The sequence below is a fragment of the Octopus bimaculoides genome, chromosome 1 (genome assembly GCF_046866305.1).
Source record: "Octopus bimaculoides isolate indiv1 chromosome 1, ASM4686630v1, whole genome shotgun sequence".
Taxonomy (NCBI): domain Eukaryota; kingdom Metazoa; phylum Mollusca; class Cephalopoda; order Octopoda; family Octopodidae; genus Octopus; species Octopus bimaculoides.
In genome coordinates this window covers 99,171,640-99,194,363 of record NC_142928.1, presented here as the reverse complement: position 1 = coordinate 99,194,363, position 22,724 = coordinate 99,171,640, and the positions used below count along the sequence as shown (strand labels likewise).

The 22,724-nt window shown below is 37.1% G+C and overlaps 1 protein-coding gene across 4 annotated transcripts in view; it reads left to right on the top strand.

Annotated features, from left to right (window-relative positions):
• The window catches only part of LOC106876175 (uncharacterized), a 130,147-nt gene that overhangs the window by 76,581 nt on the left and 30,842 nt on the right, over nucleotides 1–22,724 (top strand). For all 4 annotated transcript variants that reach the window (XR_016242472.1, XM_089354558.1, XM_089354555.1 and 1 more), the window contains exons 21-22: nucleotides 236–391; nucleotides 22,179–22,339. Coding sequence is in view for 3 of the 4 variants with exons in the window: in XM_089354558.1 (XP_089210684.1) it covers nucleotides 236–391; nucleotides 22,179–22,339 (317 nt within the window). In the remaining variant the exon portion in view is untranslated. The remainder of the gene's footprint in view (nucleotides 1–235; nucleotides 392–22,178; nucleotides 22,340–22,724) is intronic.

Here is a 22,724-nt window from a genome sequence, read left to right as displayed (position 1 = left end):
AATAAGTATTAGTGTCAATTTATTCAACTAAACCCTTCAAGGCAATGCCCCAGCATGACGACAATCTAATGACTGAAGCAAGTAAAAAATAAAAGATAAAGATATATATATATATATATATATATATATATATATATATATATATATATATATATATTACTGTGTGTGTGTCTATGAGTGTGCGTAAACTTCAATTTCGCTGTGTAAATATCAATCTTTAATTTTCCTTTAATAGATCAGACAGAATTTGAAATGATGGAATGGTGTAAGAAGAAGTTGGATACTGACCATTCTATTCAACCATTCCCAGTTCTGAATCTTAACCAGTGTGTGTCATACCAGTCAGATATTGGCCTAAAATTCACCATTGACAAAGCTTTTAATCTAAAAGGTATCAGAATAATGCTGATTTTAATTTTTCCTGTCTTTTGAAAATTTATTTTATTAACTATTTTTATATTAACATTATTTGCCAACATGGCTGAGTGATAAGAAGCTTGATTCCCAGCCACATAGTTCCAGGTTCAGTCTTATTGTGTGACACCTTGGGCAAGTGTCTTCTACTATAGGCTCTCACTGACTAAAGCCTTGTGAGTGGATTTGATAGATGGAAACTGCAAGAAACCTGTCATGTGTGTGTGCATGTGTGTGCGTGCGTGTGTGTGTGTATGTGTGTGCACACGCACATATGGTATTTAGCTTGACTCTTTATGATTTGAATTCAAACCCTTCAAAGGTTGACTTGGCAGTGATTTGGCAGAAGTATTAGCATGCTTGACAAAATGCTTAATGACATTTCTTCCAGTTTTATGTCATGAGTTCAAATGTTGCTGAAGTTGACTTTGTCTTTCATTCATTTTGGGGATAATAAAATAAATACCAGTTGATGAATGAGGTTAATGTATTTAACTTATTCTCTCCCCTGAAATTGCTGGCCTTGTGCCAAAATTTGAAACCAACGAGGCAACAAGCTTATAGAATTGTTAGCATGATGGATAAAAGGCTTAGTAGCATTTTATCTGTCTTTATGATCTGGGTTCAAATTCTGTCATGGTTTACTTTGTCTTTCATTCTTTTGGGGTTGATAAAATAAGTACCTGTCAAGCACTGGAGTCAATGTAATTGACTAGGCCTCTTCTCCTCAAAATTTCAGGCTTAAGTCTGTAATAAAAAGAATTATTGTTATCATTATTAAGGCAGCAAGCTGGCAGAATCTGAGTTCAAATTACACTGAGATCAGCTTTACTTTTCATCTTTATGGAGTTTTTTGAAATAACAGAGGTGAAGAAAGAGTAAGAAATGCATTGTCCCTTTTCATTTGGCTGATGCTGTGTTCCTCGTTTGATGGCTGAAATGAAGAAAGAGATGTGCTCTTGCTTAGCCAATTCAAAACCTGAAGAGGGTGAGAGAGAGATGCTCTCACTTATATAAGGTTTGGTCAGGAAGTAGGTAAAATCTAAAACAATGGATTGACCTTTCTCTGATCACCGAAAGCCCTTGGAAGTCAGGCGTTTTTCATTAATTTCCCAACATAGAGATGAAACACAAAGGATCGAACATTCATCTAAGAAACAACAAGTGTGCAAGTTTCAAATCTTGGTTAAGTGGAGTTAAGCAGAGTTTCCTATATGTATGTATCATCATCATCATCATCATCGTTTAACGTCTGCTTTCCATGCTAGCATGGGTTGGACGGTTTGACTGAGGACTGGTGAAACCGGATGGCTACACCAGGCTCCAATCTGATTTGGCAGAGTGTCTACAGCTGGATGCCCTTCCTAATGCCAACCACTCTGAGGGTGTAGTGGGTGCTTTTACGTGCCACCTGCACGAAGGCCAATCAGGCAGTACTGGCAATGGCCACGCTCAAATGGTGTATTTTATGTGCCACCTGCACAAGAGCCAGTCCAGAGGCACTGGCAACCTATCTATCTATCTATCTATCTATCTATCTATATACATATATATCTGTCTGAGCTTGTTTCCACTCGTTACTTCACAACTGGTGTTAGTTTGGTTACATCCCTGTAACTTAGTGCTTCAGCAAAAGAGATGATAAATTAAGTACCAGGTTTAAAGAAAGATAAATGCTGCAGCTGATTTATTTGATTAAACCCTTCAAGGTGGTGCCCCAGCATGGCTCCAGTCCAATGACAGAAACAGATAAAAGGTGGTGCCCCAGCATGGTCACAGCCCAATGACAGAAACAAGTAAAAGATAAAAACATAAGTGATAAACCATTATCACTTATCACTGAAGCTATTGTTGTTGATGTTATATCATTGTTGCTTTCATGGTTTCTGTTGCTACAACTGCTGCTGTTCATGTCATTGTTTAGCTTCAGGTTAGCCCTGCTATTGCAGTCCTATGCATATGATCGAAGTAATCTCAGCTGTGACCATTCTATTTTTTTGTTGTCTAGTTCTGTGACATGTTATTTGTTATTCAGACAAAGGCTACATAGAACTATATCATACAACAATGTGTCTCCCCACTTTGTGGCTGTGTGAGAAGCTTGTTTCCCAGCCATGTGGTCTTGTGTTCAGTTCCACTGTGTGGCACCTTGGGCAAGTGTTGTCTACTATAGCCCTACACTGACCAAAGTCTTGTGAGTGGATTTAATAGATGGAAACTGAAAGAAACCTGTCGTGTGTGTGTGTGTGTGTGTGTGTTTGTGTGTGTGTGTTCCCCACTGCAGCATTAAAATTGTAATTTAGTGGTTTAGCAAAAGAGAATGATAGAATGAGTTCCAGGCTTAGAAAAAATAAGTACTAAGGTTGATTTGTTCGACGAAACCCTTCAAGGTGGTGCCCCAGCATGGCTCCAGTCCAATGACAGAAACAGATAAAAGATAATAATGTGCTGTTTGAAGGAGATTTAGCTGTTATTTCTAGCATGTCTAGCTGCTTTGTAGTGGCTCCCTTAATAGCTCATAAATGTTGTTATTGTTGTTGCTGTACTGTTGGTTCTGTTGTCATTTCTGTTTTTGTTATTATTGTTATTTTTCTAATCAGGCATGGCCAAGTGACTAAGAAGTTTGCTTTACAACCATGGGCTTCCGGTTTCGATCCCAGTGTGTGGCATCTTGGGCTAGTGTCTTTACCATAGCTTCAGGTTGTAATAGTTGTAATAGCTTTGTAATAGTATTTTGGCTGATTGAAATTGTGTATAAGCCCATCAGATGTAATTACTATGTTACACTGATTCTGCTTGAGGATTACATTAAACCTTTAGCATTTGGCACTCCATTGGTTACAATGATGAGGGTTCCAGTTGATCAAATCAATGGACCTGCCTGCTCATGAAATTAACATGCACGTATCTGAGCACTCCACAGACATGTGTATCCTTAACATAGTTTTCAGGAGACTCAGTGTGACACAGTGTGACAAGACTGGCTCTTTGAAATACAGGTACTAATTTTTACCAGCTGAGTGGACTTGAATAACATGAACATAAAGCCAAAAGAAATGATGCTAGTCATTTTGTCTGGTACTCTAAAGATTCTGCCAGCTTGCCAACTTTCTTGTGCTTATCATAATAATAATAATAATAATAATAATATTATTATTATTATTATTATTATTATAAGTACCAGTGCATAACTGGTACTTATTTTATTGACCCCGCAAAAGGATGAAAGGCAAAGTTGACCTTCATGGAATTTGAACTCAGAATATAGCAGCAGATGAAATACCACTAAGCATTTCACCCAGCATACTAACAATTCTACCAGCTTGGCACCTTAAATAATAATAATAATAATAATAATAATAATAATAATAATAATAATAATAATAATAATAATAATAATAATAATAATAATATTTGATAGGATTGAGGTAACTCCTCATCGTTCACTTGATAACAATGGCACTCTTCTTTTTTTTGTTTCTGTATACCTTCTGGATGAGTTACCTCAATCCTATCAAATATTATCAAAAATGAAGTAGATTGACAAGTTTATTTTTTGAACCTGTAGAAGGCACACTAGATGCTGAAATATCGTTCACTTGATAACAATGGCACGCTTCTTTTTTTTTGCTTCTAATAATAATGATAATAATAATAATAATAATAATAATAATAATAAGGCTTTCGACAGTGTTCCCCACACGTGGATTCTGGAAACACTAGCCATAAACAAGGTGGCACCAATTATCATAAAATACATAGAGCACTCAATGAACAAATGGCAGACAGTGCTACAGCTCCAAACAAAAGAGGGACTTGTGAAAACGAAAGCCATCCCCATTAGAAGAGGAATATTCCAGGGAGACACGCTCTCTCCACTCCTGTTCTGCCTGGCACTCACACCTCTAACAGAATTGCTAAATAGAACTGGATGCGGTTACAAATGCTATGGAAAAACAGTCAGCCACCTTCTATATATGGATGACCTAAAATTATATGCAAAAAACGACAAAGAGCTAGAAACACTACTACAGACAGTACACGGCTTTACCAAGGAAATAGAAATGAAATTCGGATTAGAAAAATGTGCCAAAGCAACCCTGAAAAGAGGAAAATTAGTTAAAAGTAGCAATATAACACTAGATAAAGCCAATGAAATAAGAGAACTAGACGAAAGCCAACCATATAAGTATTTAGGAGTCAATGAACTAGATAGGATACAACATACACAAATGAAAGAAAAAATAAAGAAAGAGTACTATAGACGAGTTAGATCAATACTAAAAACAGAGCTCAATGCTAAAAACAAGATAATGGGTATCAACACTTTAGCTGTCCCAGTTATAAGCTACAGCTACAACATCCTTAACTGGACACTAAACGAACTATGTAAAATAGACAGGAAAACAAGAAAAATAATGACAGGATATAGGATGCACCACCCAAAATCTGACATAGAAAGGCTATATATACAACGCACAGAAGGTGGCAGGGGTCTTATACAGCTAGAAAACTATTATAAAATAACCACCATAGGACTGCAAAAATACCTACTCCAGAAGCAAGGGAAACTAATACAAATAGCCACAAAACACGAGCAAAACAAAAAACTGTTTTCAGTATTTAAGGAAGCTGACAAATACAAACAAGAAATCAATCTACCTAACAAATACGAAGAAGAAGAAGAAACAACAAAAGCTATAAAACAAATGAAATCCAAACTAAAACTAGAACAGCAACGGACCATGATAAAACGATGGCAAGAAAAGCCCCTACATGGTAAATACTGGGCTAAACTAAATGCGAAAGAAATAGACAGAGAAAAATCCCAGCAATGGCTGAGAAGCTCAGGACTCAAAGCAGAGACTGAAGGATTTTTAATTGCTGCACAAGACCAAAGCCTCCCCACCAGAAATTACCAAAAACACATAATGAAAAGAAATATAACAAGTAACTGTAGAATATGTGGAGATCGACAAGAAACAATAAATCATATTATCTCTGGCTGCCCAGTCCTGGCTAAGAAGGAATATATTCACAGACACGACAGAGCTGGGACCTATATACACTGGAAGCTATGCCAACATTATGGAATAGCAACAGAAGAAAGATGGTATAAACACACGCCAGAAAAGGTCACAGAAAACGAGAAAGCAACCATACTCTGGGATATGCCAATACACACAGATAGAGAAATTAAGGCGAATAGACCAGATATAGTTGTCAAAGATCATGAAGGAAAAAAATGCCTTCTAATTGATTAACGTCTGCTTAACGTCTGCTTTCCATGCTAGCATGGGTTGGACGGTTTGACTGAGGACTGGTGAAACCGGATGGCTACACCAGGCTCCAATCTGATTTGGCAGAGTTTCTACAGCTGGATGCCCTTCCTAATGCCAACCACTCTGAGGGTGTAGTGGGTGCTTTTACGTGCTACCTGCACGAAGGCCAATCAGGCAGTACTGGCAACGGCCACGCTCAAATGGTGTATTTTATGTGCCACCTGCACAAGAGCCAGTCCAGAGGCACTGGCAACCTATCTATCTATCTATCTATCTATCTATATACATATATATCTGTCTGAGCTTGTTTCCACTCGTTACTTCACAACTGGTGTTAGTTTGGTTACATCCCTGTAACTTAGTGCTTCAGCAAAAGAGATGATAAATTAAGTACCAGGTTTAAAGAAAGATAAATGCTGCAGCTGATTTATTTGATTAAACCCTTCAAGGTGGTGCCCCAGCATGGCTCCAGTCCAATGACAGAAACAGATAAAAGGTGGTGCCCCAGCATGGTCACAGCCCAATGACAGAAACAAGTAAAAGATAAAAACATAAGTGATAAACCATTATCACTTATCACTGAAGCTATTGTTGTTGATGTTATATCATTGTTGCTTTCATGGTTTCTGTTGCTACAACTGCTGCTGTTCATGTCATTGTTTAGCTTCAGGTTAGCCCTGCTATTGCAGTCCTATGCATATGATCGAAGTAATCTCAGCTGTGACCATTCTATTTTTTTGTTGTCTAGTTCTGTGACATGTTATTTGTTATTCAGACAAAGGCTACATAGAACTATATCATACAACAATGTGTCTCCCCACTTTGTGGCTGTGTGAGAAGCTTGTTTCCCAGCCATGTGGTCTTGTGTTCAGTTCCACTGTGTGGCACCTTGGGCAAGTGTTGTCTACTATAGCCCTACACTGACCAAAGTCTTGTGAGTGGATTTAATAGATGGAAACTGAAAGAAACCTGTCGTGTGTGTGTGTGTGTGTGTGTGTTTGTGTGTGTGTGTTCCCCACTGCAGCATTAAAATTGTAATTTAGTGGTTTAGCAAAAGAGAATGATAGAATGAGTTCCAGGCTTAGAAAAAATAAGTACTAAGGTTGATTTGTTCGACGAAACCCTTCAAGGTGGTGCCCCAGCATGGCTCCAGTCCAATGACAGAAACAGATAAAAGATAATAATGTGCTGTTTGAAGGAGATTTAGCTGTTATTTCTAGCATGTCTAGCTGCTTTGTAGTGGCTCCCTTAATAGCTCATAAATGTTGTTATTGTTGTTGCTGTACTGTTGGTTCTGTTGTCATTTCTGTTTTTGTTATTATTGTTATTTTTCTAATCAGGCATGGCCAAGTGACTAAGAAGTTTGCTTTACAACCATGGGCTTCCGGTTTCGATCCCAGTGTGTGGCATCTTGGGCTAGTGTCTTTACCATAGCTTCAGGTTGTAATAGTTGTAATAGCTTTGTAATAGTATTTTGGCTGATTGAAATTGTGTATAAGCCCATCAGATGTAATTACTATGTTACACTGATTCTGCTTGAGGATTACATTAAACCTTTAGCATTTGGCACTCCATTGGTTACAATGATGAGGGTTCCAGTTGATCAAATCAATGGACCTGCCTGCTCATGAAATTAACATGCACGTATCTGAGCACTCCACAGACATGTGTATCCTTAACATAGTTTTCAGGAGACTCAGTGTGACACAGTGTGACAAGACTGGCTCTTTGAAATACAGGTACTAATTTTTACCAGCTGAGTGGACTTGAATAACATGAACATAAAGCCAAAAGAAATGATGCTAGTCATTTTGTCTGGTACTCTAAAGATTCTGCCAGCTTGCCAACTTTCCTGTGCTTATCATAATAATAATAATAATAATAATAATATTATTATTATTATTATTATTATAAGTACCAGTGCATAACTGGTACTTATTTTATTGACCCCGCAAAAGGATGAAAGGCAAAGTTGACCTTCATGGAATTTGAACTCAGAATATAGCAGCAGATGAAATACCACTAAGCATTTCGCCCAGCATACTAACAATTCTACCAGCTTGGCACCTTAAATAATAATAATAATAATAATAATAATAATAATAATAATAATAATAATAATAATAATAATAATAATAATAATAATATTTGATAGGATTGAGGTAACTCCTCATCGTTCACTTGATAACAATGGCACTCTTCTTTTTTTTGTTTCTGTATACCTTCTGGATGAGTTACCTCAATCCTATCAAATATTATCAAAAATGAAGTAGATTGACAAGTTTATTTTTTGAACCTGTAGAAGGCACACTAGATGCTGAAATATCGTTCACTTGATAACAATGGCACTCTTCTTTTTTTTTGCTTCTAATAATAATGATAATAATAATAATAATAATAATAATAATAATAATAATAATAAGGCTTTCGACAGTGTTCCCCACACGTGGATTCTGGAAACACTAGCCATAAACAAGGTGGCACCAATTATCATAAAATACATAGAGCACTCAATGAACAAATGGCAGACAGTGCTACAGCTCCAAACAAAAGAGGGACTTGTGAAAACGAAAGCCATCCCCATTAGAAGAGGAATATTCCAGGGAGACACGCTCTCTCCACTCCTGTTCTGCCTGGCACTCACACCTCTAACAGAATTGCTAAATAGAACTGGATGCGGTTACAAATGCTATGGAAAAACAGTCAGCCACCTTCTATATATGGATGACCTAAAATTATATGCAAAAAACGACAAAGATCTAGAAACACTACTACAGACAGTACACGGCTTTACCAAGGAAATAGAAATGAAATTCGGATTAGAAAAATGTGCCAAAGCAACCCTGAAAAGAGGAAAATTAGTTAAAAGTAGCAATATAACACTAGATAAAGCCAATGAAATAAGAGAACTAGACGAAAGCCAACCATATAAGTATTTAGGAGTCAATGAACTAGATAGGATACAACATACACAAATGAAAGAAAAAATAAAGAAAGAGTACTATAGACGAGTTAGATCAATACTAAAAACAGAGCTCAATGCTAAAAACAAGATAATGGGTATCAACACTTTAGCTGTCCCAGTTATAAGCTACAGCTACAACATCCTTAACTGGACACTAAACGAACTATGTAAAATAGACAGGAAAACAAGAAAAATAATGACAGGATATAGGATGCACCACCCAAAATCTGACATAGAAAGGCTATATATACAACGCACAGAAGGTGGCAGGGGTCTTATACAGCTAGAAAACTATTATAAAATAACCACCATAGGACTGCAAAAATACCTACTCCAGAAGCAAGGGAAACTAATACAAATAGCCACAAAACACGAGCAAAACAAAAAACTGTTTTCAGTATTTAAGGAAGCTGACAAATACAAACAAGAAATCAATCTACCTAACAAATACGAAGAAGAAGAAGAAGAAACAACAAAAGCTATAAAACAAATGAAATCCAAACTAAAACTAGAACAGCAACGGACCATGATAAAACGATGGCAAGAAAAGCCCCTACATGGTAAATACTGGGCTAAACTAAATGCGAAAGAAATAGACAGAGAAAAATCCCAGCAATGGCTGAGAAGCTCAGGACTCAAAGCAGAGACTGAAGGATTTTTAATTGCTGCACAAGACCAAAGCCTCCCCACCAGAAATTACCAAAAACACATAATGAAAAGAAACATAACAAGTAACTGTAGAATATGTGGAGATCGACAAGAAACAATAAATCATATTATCTCTGGCTGCCCAGTCCTGGCTAAGAAGGAATATATTCACAGACACGACAGAGCTGGGACCTATATACACTGGAAGCTATGCCAACATTATGGAATAGCAACAGAAGAAAGATGGTATAAACACACGCCAGAAAAGGTCACAGAAAACGAGAAAGCAACCATACTCTGGGATATGCCAATACACACAGATAGAGAAATTAAGGCGAATAGACCAGATATAGTTGTCAAAGATCATGAAGGAAAAAAATGCCTTCTAATTGATTAACGTCTGCTTAACGTCTGCTTTCCATGCTAGCATGGGTTGGACGGTTTGACTGAGGACTGGTGAAACCGGATGGCTACACCAGGCTCCAATCTGATTTGGCAGAGTTTCTACAGCTGGATGCCCTTCCTAATGCCAACCACTCTGAGGGTGTAGTGGGTGCTTTTACGTGCCACCTGCACGAAGGCCAATCAGGCAGTACTGGCAACGGCCACGCTCAAATGGTGTATTTTATGTGCCACCTGCACAAGAGCCAGTCCAGAGGCACTGGCAACCTATCTATCTATCTATCTATCTATCTATATACATATATATCTGTCTGAGCTTGTTTCCACTCGTTACTTCACAACTGGTGTTAGTTTGGTTACATCCCTGTAACTTAGTGCTTCAGCAAAAGAGATGATAAATTAAGTACCAGGTTTAAAGAAAGATAAATGCTGCAGCTGATTTATTTGATTAAACCCTTCAAGGTGGTGCCCCAGCATGGCTCCAGTCCAATGACAGAAACAGATAAAAGGTGGTGCCCCAGCATGGTCACAGCCCAATGACAGAAACAAGTAAAAGATAAAAACATAAGTGATAAACCATTATCACTTATCACTGAAGCTATTGTTGTTGATGTTATATCATTGTTGCTTTCATGGTTTCTGTTGCTACAACTGCTGCTGTTCATGTCATTGTTTAGCTTCAGGTTAGCCCTGCTATTGCAGTCCTATGCATATGATCGAAGTAATCTCAGCTGTGACCATTCTATTTTTTTGTTGTCTAGTTCTGTGACATGTTATTTGTTATTCAGACAAAGGCTACATAGAACTATATCATACAACAATGTGTCTCCCCACTTTGTGGCTGTGTGAGAAGCTTGTTTCCCAGCCATGTGGTCTTGTGTTCAGTTCCACTGTGTGGCACCTTGGGCAAGTGTTGTCTACTATAGCCCAACACTGACCAAAGTCTTGTGAGTGGATTTAATAGATGGAAACTGAAAGAAACCTGTCGTGTGTGTTTGTGTGTGTGTGTTCCCCACTGCAGCATTAAAATTGTAATTTAGTGGTTTAGCAAAAGAGAATGATAGAATGAGTTCCAGGCTTAGAAAAAATAAGTACTAAGGTTGATTTGTTCGACGAAACCCTTCAAGGTGGTGCCCCAGCATGGCTCCAGTCCAATGACAGAAACAGATAAAAGATAATAATGTGCTGTTTGAAGGAGATTTAGCTGTTATTTCTAGCATGTCTAGCTGCTTTGTAGTGGCTCCCTTAATAGCTCATAAATGTTGTTATTGTTGTTGCTGTACTGTTGGTTCTGTTGTCATTTCTGTTTTTGTTATTATTGTTATTTTTCTAATCAGGCATGGCCAAGTGACTAAGAAGTTTGCTTTACAACCATGGGCTTCCGGTTTCGATCCCAGTGTGTGGCATCTTGGGCTAGTGTCTTTACCATAGCTTCAGGTTGTAATAGTTGTAATAGCTTTGTAATAGTATTTTGGCTGATTGAAATTGTGTATAAGCCCATCAGATGTAATTACTATGTTACACTGATTCTGCTTGAGGATTACATTAAACCTTTAGCATTTGGCACTCCATTGGTTACAATGATGAGGGTTCCAGTTGATCAAATCAATGGACCTGCCTGCTCATGAAATTAACATGCACGTATCTGAGCACTCCACAGACATGTGTATCCTTAACATAGTTTTCAGGAGACTCAGTGTGACACAGTGTGACAAGACTGGCTCTTTGAAATACAGGTACTAATTTTTACCAGCTGAGTGGACTTGAATAACATGAACATAAAGCCAAAAGAAATGATGCTAGTCATTTTGTCTGGTACTCTAAAGATTCTGCCAGCTTGCCAACTTTCCTGTGCTTATCATAATAATAATAATAATAATAATAATATTATTATTATTATTATTATTATAAGTACCAGTGCATAACTGGTACTTATTTTATTGACCCCGCAAAAGGATGAAAGGCAAAGTTGACCTTCATGGAATTTGAACTCAGAATATAGCAGCAGATGAAATACCACTAAGCATTTCGCCCAGCATACTAACAATTCTACCAGCTTGGCACCTTAAATAATAATAATAATAATAATAATAATAATAATAATAATAATAATAATAATAATAATAATAATAATAATAATAATAATAATATTTGATAGGATTGAGGTAACTCCTCATCGTTCACTTGATAACAATGGCACTCTTCTTTTTTTTGTTTCTGTATACCTTCTGGATGAGTTACCTCAATCCTATCAAATATTATCAAAAATGAAGTAGATTGACAAGTTTATTTTTTGAACCTGTAGAAGGCACACTAGATGCTGAAATATCGTTCACTTGATAACAATGGCACTCTTCTTTTTTTTTGCTTCTAATAATAATGATAATAATAATAATAATAATAATAATAATAATAATAAGGCTTTCGACAGTGTTCCCCACACGTGGATTCTGGAAACACTAGCCATAAACAAGGTGGCACCAATTATCATAAAATACATAGAGCACTCAATGAACAAATGGCAGACAGTGCTACAGCTCCAAACAAAAGAGGGACTTGTGAAAACGAAAGCCATCCCCATTAGAAGAGGAATATTCCAGGGAGACACGCTCTCTCCACTCCTGTTCTGCCTGGCACTCACACCTCTAACAGAATTGCTAAATAGAACTGGATGCGGTTACAAATGCTATGGAAAAACAGTCAGCCACCTTCTATATATGGATGACCTAAAATTATATGCAAAAAACGACAAAGAGCTAGAAACACTACTACAGACAGTACACGGCTTTACCAAGGAAATAGAAATGAAATTCGGATTAGAAAAATGTGCCAAAGCAACCCTGAAAAGAGGAAAATTAGTTAAAAGTAGCAATATAACACTAGATAAAGCCAATGAAATAAGAGAACTAGACGAAAGCCAACCATATAAGTATTTAGGAGTCAATGAACTAGATAGGATACAACATACACAAATGAAAGAAAAAATAAAGAAAGAGTACTATAGACGAGTTAGATCAATACTAAAAACAGAGCTCAATGCTAAAAACAAGATAATGGGTATCAACACTTTAGCTGTCCCAGTTATAAGCTACAGCTACAACATCCTTAACTGGACACTAAACGAACTATGTAAAATAGACAGGAAAACAAGAAAAATAATGACAGGATATAGGATGCACCACCCAAAATCTGACATAGAAAGGCTATATATACAACGCACAGAAGGTGGCAGGGGTCTTATACAGCTAGAAAACTATTATAAAATAACCACCATAGGACTGCAAAAATACCTACTCCAGAAGCAAGGGAAACTAATACAAATAGCCACAAAACACGAGCAAAACAAAAAACTGTTTTCAGTATTTAAGGAAGCTGACAAATACAAACAAGAAATCAATCTACCTAACAAATACGAAGAAGAAGAAGAAGAAACAACAAAAGCTATAAAACAAATGAAATCCAAACTAAAACTAGAACAGCAACGGACCATGATAAAACGATGGCAAGAAAAGCCCCTACATGGTAAATACTGGGCTAAACTAAATGCGAAAGAAATAGACAGAGAAAAATCCCAGCAATGGCTGAGAAGCTCAGGACTCAAAGCAGAGACTGAAGGATTTTTAATTGCTGCACAAGACCAAAGCCTCCCCACCAGAAATTACCAAAAACACATAATGAAAAGAAACATAACAAGTAACTGTAGAATATGTGGAGATCGACAAGAAACAATAAATCATATTATCTCTGGCTGCCCAGTCCTGGCTAAGAAGGAATATATTCACAGACACGACAGAGCTGGGACCTATATACACTGGAAGCTATGCCAACATTATGGAATAGCAACAGAAGAAAGATGGTATAAACACACGCCAGAAAAGGTCACAGAAAACGAGAAAGCAACCATACTCTGGGATATGCCAATACACACAGATAGAGAAATTAAGGCGAATAGACCAGATATAGTTGTCAAAGATCATGAAGGAAAAAAATGCCTTCTAATTGATTAACGTCTGCTTAACGTCTGCTTTCCATGCTAGCATGGGTTGGACGGTTTGACTGAGGACTGGTGAAACCGGATGGCTACACCAGGCTCCAATCTGATTTGGCAGAGTTTCTACAGCTGGATGCCCTTCCTAATGCCAACCACTCTGAGGGTGTAGTGGGTGCTTTTACGTGCCACCTGCACGAAGGCCAATCAGGCAGTACTGGCAACGGCCACGCTCAAATGGTGTATTTTATGTGCCACCTGCACAAGAGCCAGTCCAGAGGCACTGGCAACCTATCTATCTATCTATCTATCTATCTATATACATATATATCTGTCTGAGCTTGTTTCCACTCGTTACTTCACAACTGGTGTTAGTTTGGTTACATCCCTGTAACTTAGTGCTTCAGCAAAAGAGATGATAAATTAAGTACCAGGTTTAAAGAAAGATAAATGCTGCAGCTGATTTATTTGATTAAACCCTTCAAGGTGGTGCCCCAGCATGGCTCCAGTCCAATGACAGAAACAGATAAAAGGTGGTGCCCCAGCATGGTCACAGCCCAATGACAGAAACAAGTAAAAGATAAAAACATAAGTGATAAACCATTATCACTTATCACTGAAGCTATTGTTGTTGATGTTATATCATTGTTGCTTTCATGGTTTCTGTTGCTACAACTGCTGCTGTTCATGTCATTGTTTAGCTTCAGGTTAGCCCTGCTATTGCAGTCCTATGCATATGATCGAAGTAATCTCAGCTGTGACCATTCTATTTTTTTGTTGTCTAGTTCTGTGACATGTTATTTGTTATTCAGACAAAGGCTACATAGAACTATATCATACAACAATGTGTCTCCCCACTTTGTGGCTGTGTGAGAAGCTTGTTTCCCAGCCATGTGGTCTTGTGTTCAGTTCCACTGTGTGGCACCTTGGGCAAGTGTTGTCTACTATAGCCCAACACTGACCAAAGTCTTGTGAGTGGATTTAATAGATGGAAACTGAAAGAAACCTGTCGTGTGTGTTTGTGTGTGTGTGTTCCCCACTGCAGCATTAAAATTGTAATTTAGTGGTTTAGCAAAAGAGAATGATAGAATGAGTTCCAGGCTTAGAAAAAATAAGTACTAAGGTTGATTTGTTCGACGAAACCCTTCAAGGTGGTGCCCCAGCATGGCTCCAGTCCAATGACAGAAACAGATAAAAGATAATAATGTGCTGTTTGAAGGAGATTTAGCTGTTATTTCTAGCATGTCTAGCTGCTTTGTAGTGGCTCCCTTAATAGCTCATAAATGTTGTTATTGTTGTTGCTGTACTGTTGGTTCTGTTGTCATTTCTGTTTTTGTTATTATTGTTATTTTTCTAATCAGGCATGGCCAAGTGACTAAGAAGTTTGCTTTACAACCATGGGCTTCCGGTTTCGATCCCAGTGTGTGGCATCTTGGGCTAGTGTCTTTACCATAGCTTCAGGTTGTAATAGTTGTAATAGCTTTGTAATAGTATTTTGGCTGATTGAAATTGTGTATAAGCCCATCAGATGTAATTACTATGTTACACTGATTCTGCTTGAGGATTACATTAAACCTTTAGCATTTGGCACTCCATTGGTTACAATGATGAGGGTTCCAGTTGATCAAATCAATGGACCTGCCTGCTCATGAAATTAACATGCACGTATCTGAGCACTCCACAGACATGTGTATCCTTAACATAGTTTTCAGGAGACTCAGTGTGACACAGTGTGACAAGACTGGCTCTTTGAAATACAGGTACTAATTTTTACCAGCTGAGTGGACTTGAATAACATGAACATAAAGCCAAAAGAAATGATGCTAGTCATTTTGTCTGGTACTCTAAAGATTCTGCCAGCTTGCCAACTTTCCTGTGCTTATCATAATAATAATAATAATAATAATAATATTATTATTATTATTATTATTATAAGTACCAGTGCATAACTGGTACTTATTTTATTGACCCCGCAAAAGGATGAAAGGCAAAGTTGACCTTCATGGAATTTGAACTCAGAATATAGCAGCAGATGAAATACCACTAAGCATTTCACCCAGCATACTAACAATTCTACCAGCTTGGCACCTTAAATAATAATAATAATAATAATAATAATAATAATAATAATAATAATAATAATAATAATAATAATAATAATAATATTTGATAGGATTGAGGTAACTCCTCATCGTTCACTTGATAACAATGGCACTCTTCTTTTTTTTGTTTCTGTATACCTTCTGGATGAGTTACCTCAATCCTATCAAATATTATCAAAAATGAAGTAGATTGACAAGTTTATTTTTTGAACCTGTAGAAGGCACACTAGATGCTGAAATATCGTTCACTTGATAACAATGGCACTCTTCTTTTTTTTTGCTTCTAATAATAATGATAATAATAATAATAATAATAATAATAATAATAATAAGGCTTTCGACAGTGTTCCCCACACGTGGATTCTGGAAACACTAGCCATAAACAAGGTGGCACCAATTATCATAAAATACATAGAGCACTCAATGAACAAATGGCAGACAGTGCTACAGCTCCAAACAAAAGAGGGACTTGTGAAAACGAAAGCCATCCCCATTAGAAGAGGAATATTCCAGGGAGACACGCTCTCTCCACTCCTGTTCTGCCTGGCACTCACACCTCTAACAGAATTGCTAAATAGAACTGGATGCGGTTACAAATGCTATGGAAAAACAGTCAGCCACCTTCTATATATGGATGACCTAAAATTATATGCAAAAAACGACAAAGAGCTAGAAACACTACTACAGACAGTACACGGCTTTACCAAGGAAATAGAAATGAAATTCGGATTAGAAAAATGTGCCAAAGCAACCCTGAAAAGAGGAAAATTAGTTAAAAGTAGCAATATAACACTAGATAAAGCCAATGAAATAAGAGAACTAGACGAAAGCCAACCATATAAGTATTTAGGAGTCAATGAACTAGATAGGATACAACATACACAAATGAAAGAAAAAATAAAGAAAGAGTACTATAGACGAGTTAGATCAATACTAAAAACAGAGCTCAATGCTAAAAACAAGATAATGGGTATCAACACTTTAGCTGTCCCAGTTATAAGCTACAGCTACAACATCCTTAACTGGACACTAAACGAACTATGTAAAATAGACAGGAAAACAAGAAAAATAATGACAGGATATAGGATGCACCACCCAAAATCTGACATAGAAAGGCTATATATACAACGCACAGAAGGTGGCAGGGGTCTTATACAGCTAGAAAACTATTATAAAATAACCACCATAGGACTGCAAAAATACCTACTCCAGAAGCAAGGGAAACTAATACAAATAGCCACAAAACACGAGCAAAACAAAAAACTGTTTTCAGTATTTAAGGAAGCTGACAAATACAAACAAGAAATCAATCTACCTAACAAATACGAAGAAGAAGAAGAAGAAACAACAAAAGCTATAAAACAAATGAAATCCAAACTAAAACTAGAACAGCAACGGACCATGATAAAACGATGGCAAGAAAAGCCCCTACATGGTAAATACTGGGCTAAACTAAATGCGAAAGAAATAGACAGAGAAAAATCCCAGCAATGGCTGAGAAGCTCAGGACTCAAAGCAGAGACTGAAGGATTTTTAATTGCTGCACAAGACCAAAGCCTCCCCACCAGAAATTACCAAAAACACATAATGAAAAGAAACATAACAAGTAACTGTAGAATATGTGGAGATCGACAAGAAACAATAAATCATATTATCTCTGGCTGCCCAGTCCTGGCTAAGAAGGAATATATTCACAGACACGACAGAGCTGGGACCTATATACACTGGAAGCTATGCCAACATTATGGAATAGCAACAGAAGAAAGATGGTATAAACACACGCCAGAAAAGGTCACAGAAAACGAGAAAGCAACCATACTCTGGGATATGCCAATACACACAGATAGAGAAATTAAGGCGAATAGACCAGATATAGTTGTCAAAGATCATGAAGGAAAAAAATGCCTTCTAATTGATTAACGTCTGCTTAACGTCTGCTTTCCATGCTAGCATGGGTTGGACGGTTTGACTGAGGACTGGTGAAACCGGATGGCTACACCAGGCTCCAATCTGATTTGGCAGAGTTTCTACAGCTGGATGCCCTTCCTAATGCCAACCACTCTGAGGGTGTAGTGGGTGCTTTTACGTGCCACCTGCACGAAGGCCAATCAGGCAGTACTGGCAACGGCCACGCTCAAATGGTGTATTTTATGTGCCACCTGCACAAGAGCCAGTCCAGAGGCACTGGCAACCTATCTATCTATCTATCTATCTATCTATATACATATATATCTGTCTGAGCTTGTTTCCACTCGTTACTTCACAACTGGTGTTAGTTTGGTTACATCCCTGTAACTTAGTGCTTCAGCAAAAGAGATGATAAATTAAGTACCAGGTTTAAAGAAAGATAAATGCTGCAGCTGATTTATTTGATTAAACCCTTCAAGGTGGTGCCCCAGCATGGCTCCAGTCCAATGACAGAAACAGATAAAAGGTGGTGCCCCAGCATGGTCACAGCCCAATGACAGAAACAAGTAAAAGATAAAAACATAAGTGATAAACCATTATCACTTATCACTGAAGCTATTGTTGTTGATGTTATATCATTGTTGCTTTCATGGTTTCTGTTGCTACAACTGCTGCTGTTCATGTCATTGTTTAGCTTCAGGTTAGCCCTGCTATTGCAGTCCTATGCATATGATCGAAGTAATCTCAGCTGTGACCATTCTATTTTTTTGTTGTCTAGTTCTGTGACATGTTATTTGTTATTCAGACAAAGGCTACATAGAACTATATCATACAACAATGTGTCTCCCCACTTTGTGGCTGTGTGAGAAGCTTGTTTCCCAGCCATGTGGTCTTGTGTTCAGTTCCACTGTGTGGCACCTTGGGCAAGTGTTGTCTACTATAGCCCAACACTGACCAAAGTCTTGTGAGTGGATTTAATAGATGGAAACTGAAAGAAACCTGTCGTGTGTGTGTGTGTGTGTGTGTTTGTGTGTGTGTGTGTTTGTGTGTGTGTGTTCCCCACTGCAGCATTAAAATTGTAATTTAGTGGTTTAGCAAAAGAGAATGATAGAATGAGTTCCAGGCTTAGAAAAAATAAGTACTAAGGTTGATTTGTTCGACGAAACCCTTCAAGGTGGTGCCCCAGCATGGCTCCAGTCCAATGACAGAAACAGATAAAAGATAATAATGTGCTGTTTGAAGGAGATTTAGCTGTTATTTCTAGCATGTCTAGCTGCTTTGTAGTGGCTCCCTTAATAGCTCATAAATGTTGTTATTGTTGTTGCTGTACTGTTGGTTCTGTTGTCATTTCTGTTTTTGTTATTATTGTTATTTTTCTAATCAGGCATGGCCAAGTGACTAAGAAGTTTGCTTTACAACCATGGGCTTCCGGTTTCGATCCCAGTGTGTGGCATCTTGGGCTAGTGTCTTTACCATAGCTTCAGGTTGTAATAGTTGTAATAGCTTTGTAATAGTATTTTGGCTGATTGAAATTGTGTATAAGCCCATCAGATGTAATTACTATGTTACACTGATTCTGCTTGAGGATTACATTAAACCTTTAGCATTTGGCACTCCATTGGTTACAATGATGAGGGTTCCAGTTGATCAAATCAATGGACCTGCCTGCTCATGAAATTAACATGCACGTATCTGAGCACTCCACAGACATGTGTATCCTTAACATAGTTTTCAGGAGACTCAGTGTGACACAGTGTGACAAGACTGGCTCTTTGAAATACAGGTACTAATTTTTACCAGCTGAGTGGACTTGAATAACATGAACATAAAGCCAAAAGAAATGATGCTAGTCATTTTGTCTGGTACTCTAAAGATTCTGCCAGCTTGCCAACTTTCCTGTGCTTATCATAATAATAATAATAATAATAATAATATTATTATTATTATTATTATTATAAGTACCAGTGCATAACTGGTACTTATTTTATTGACCCCGCAAAAGGATGAAAGGCAAAGTTGACCTTCATGGAATTTGAACTCAGAATATAGCAGCAGATGAAATACCACTAAGCATTTCGCCCAGCATACTAACAATTCTACCAGCTTGGCACCTTAAATAATAATAATAATAATAATAATAATAATAATAATAATAATAATAATAATAATAATAATAATAATAATAATAATAATATTTGATAGGATTGAGGTAACTCCTCATCGTTCACTTGATAACAATGGCACTCTTCTTTTTTTTGTTTCTGTATACCTTCTGGATGAGTTACCTCAATCCTATCAAATATTATCAAAAATGAAGTAGATTGACAAGTTTATTTTTTGAACCTGTAGAAGGCACACTAGATGCTGAAATATCGTTCACTTGATAACAATGGCACTCTTCTTTTTTTTTGCTTCTAATAATAATGATAATAATAATAATAATAATAATAATAATAATAAGGCTTTCGACAGTGTTCCCCACACGTGGATTCTGGAAACACTAGCCATAAACAAGGTGGCACCAATTATCATAAAATACATAGAGCACTCAATGAACAAATGGTAGACAGTGCTACAGCTCCAAACAAAAGAGGGACTTGTGAAAACGAAAGCCATCCCCATTAGAAGAGGAATATTCCAGGGAGACACGCTCTCTCCACTCCTGTTCTGCCTGGCACTCACACCTCTAACAGAATTGCTAAATAGAACTGGATGCGGTTACAAATGCTATGGAAAAACAGTCAGCCACCTTCTATATATGGATGACCTAAAATTATATGCAAAAAACGACAAAGAGCTAGAAACACTACTACAGACAGTACACGGCTTTACCAAGGAAATAGAAATGAAATTCGGATTAGAAAAATGTGCCAAAGCAACCCTGAAAAGAGGAAAATTAGTTAAAAGTAGCAATATAACACTAGATAAAGCCAATGAAATAAGAGAACTAGACGAAAGCCAACCATATAAGTATTTAGGAGTCAATGAACTAGATAGGATACAACATACACAAATGAAAGAAAAAATAAAGAAAGAGTACTATAGACGAGTTAGATCAATACTAAAAACAGAGCTCAATGCTAAAAACAAGATAATGGGTATCAACACTTTAGCTGTCCCAGTTATAAGCTACAGCTACAACATCCTTAACTGGACACTAAACGAACTATGTAAAATAGACAGGAAAACAAGAAAAATAATGACAGGATATAGGATGCACCACCCAAAATCTGACATAGAAAGGCTATATATACAACGCACAGAAGGTGGCAGGGGTCTTATACAGCTAGAAAACTATTATAAAATAACCACCATAGGACTGCAAAAATACCTACTCCAGAAGCAAGGGAAACTAATACAAATAGCCACAAAACACGAGCAAAACAAAAAACTGTTTTCAGTATTTAAGGAAGCTGACAAATACAAACAAGAAATCAATCTACCTAACAAATACGAAGAAGAAGAAGAAGAAACAACAAAAGCTATAAAACAAATGAAATCCAAACTAAAACTAGAACAGCAACGGACCATGATAAAACGATGGCAAGAAAAGCCCCTACATGGTAAATACTGGGCTAAACTAAATGCGAAAGAAATAGACAGAGAAAAATCCCAGCAATGGCTGAGAAGCTCAGGACTCAAAGCAGAGACTGAAGGATTTTTAATTGCTGCACAAGACCAAAGCCTCCCCACCAGAAATTACCAAAAACACATAATGAAAAGAAATATAACAAGTAACTGTAGAATATGTGGAGATCGACAAGAAACAATAAATCATATTATCTCTGGCTGCCCAGTCCTGGCTAAGAAGGAATATATTCACAGACACGACAGAGCTGGGACCTATATACACTGGAAGCTATGCCAACATTATGGAATAGCAACAGAAGAAAGATGGTATAAACACACGCCAGAAAAGGTCACAGAAAACGAGAAAGCAACCATACTCTGGGATATGCCAATACACACAGATAGAGAAATTAAGGCGAATAGACCAGATATAGTTGTCAAAGATCATGAAGGAAAAAAATGCCTTCTAATTGATGTTTCAATACCAGCAGATGACAACGTTTCTCTAAAAGAAATGGAAAAACTTTCAAAATACAAAGACCTGGAAATAGAGATAACTCGAATGTGGAATCTAAAAACAGAAACAATTCCTATCATAGTAGGTGCCTTAGGTATAATAAAAAAATATTCAGACAAATACATAACAAAAACACCAGGACTTACAAATATATATAACATACAGAAAATTGCACTACTGGGTACTGCACACATTCTACGCAAAACACTTTCAATACAGTAAACATAAGAGCACCACAGCACATACCCAAGGCGCACAGAGCTGCGCTCGGTAGTGAAGTGAAAGCACGTTATAAAAATAAAACTACTGAACAATAATAATAATAATAATAATAATAATGATAATAATAATCATAATATAATAATATGATTTTTTGTTACAGAGAAGGATCTGTATGTTCAGTGTGTTACTCAGGTAATATCAGGTGGACAAAGGAGAAGCATGCCAGAGGGACTTACTAGCACTACAGAAAAATATTTTATGACACTGAAGCAAGATATTGACTGTCACCTCCATAGTCCAGTTTGGCAAGATCCAGCTACAGTATGTAGTTCTACTTGTTTGCTTTCTTGTTTCTTGTTTTCATCTCATATTTGATATGTAAACCCTGACTATTTTATTTTTGTAATTCATACTTCTAAAGTTCTCCAATCATTGCTGTTGTGGAAATAAAAAGTATTATTACCCTGCACATGTAAGTGAAAGCAGGTTATTGTAATTACTTGTCTTAGTCTGTTTGTCTGTGTGTTTGCAAAATTACTTGAAAACAGTAAAGTAGATTTTCCCCAAATTTGGCAGAAATACTCATTGGGTAAGTGGTTCAAACTGATGAAAAGTTGGTTCGATTTTCTTCAAAACTGGTGGATGGATGAATCAAAATGTTTTGACTATATAGATTTTTTGTGAAAGAATTTATGTGCACGCAGGA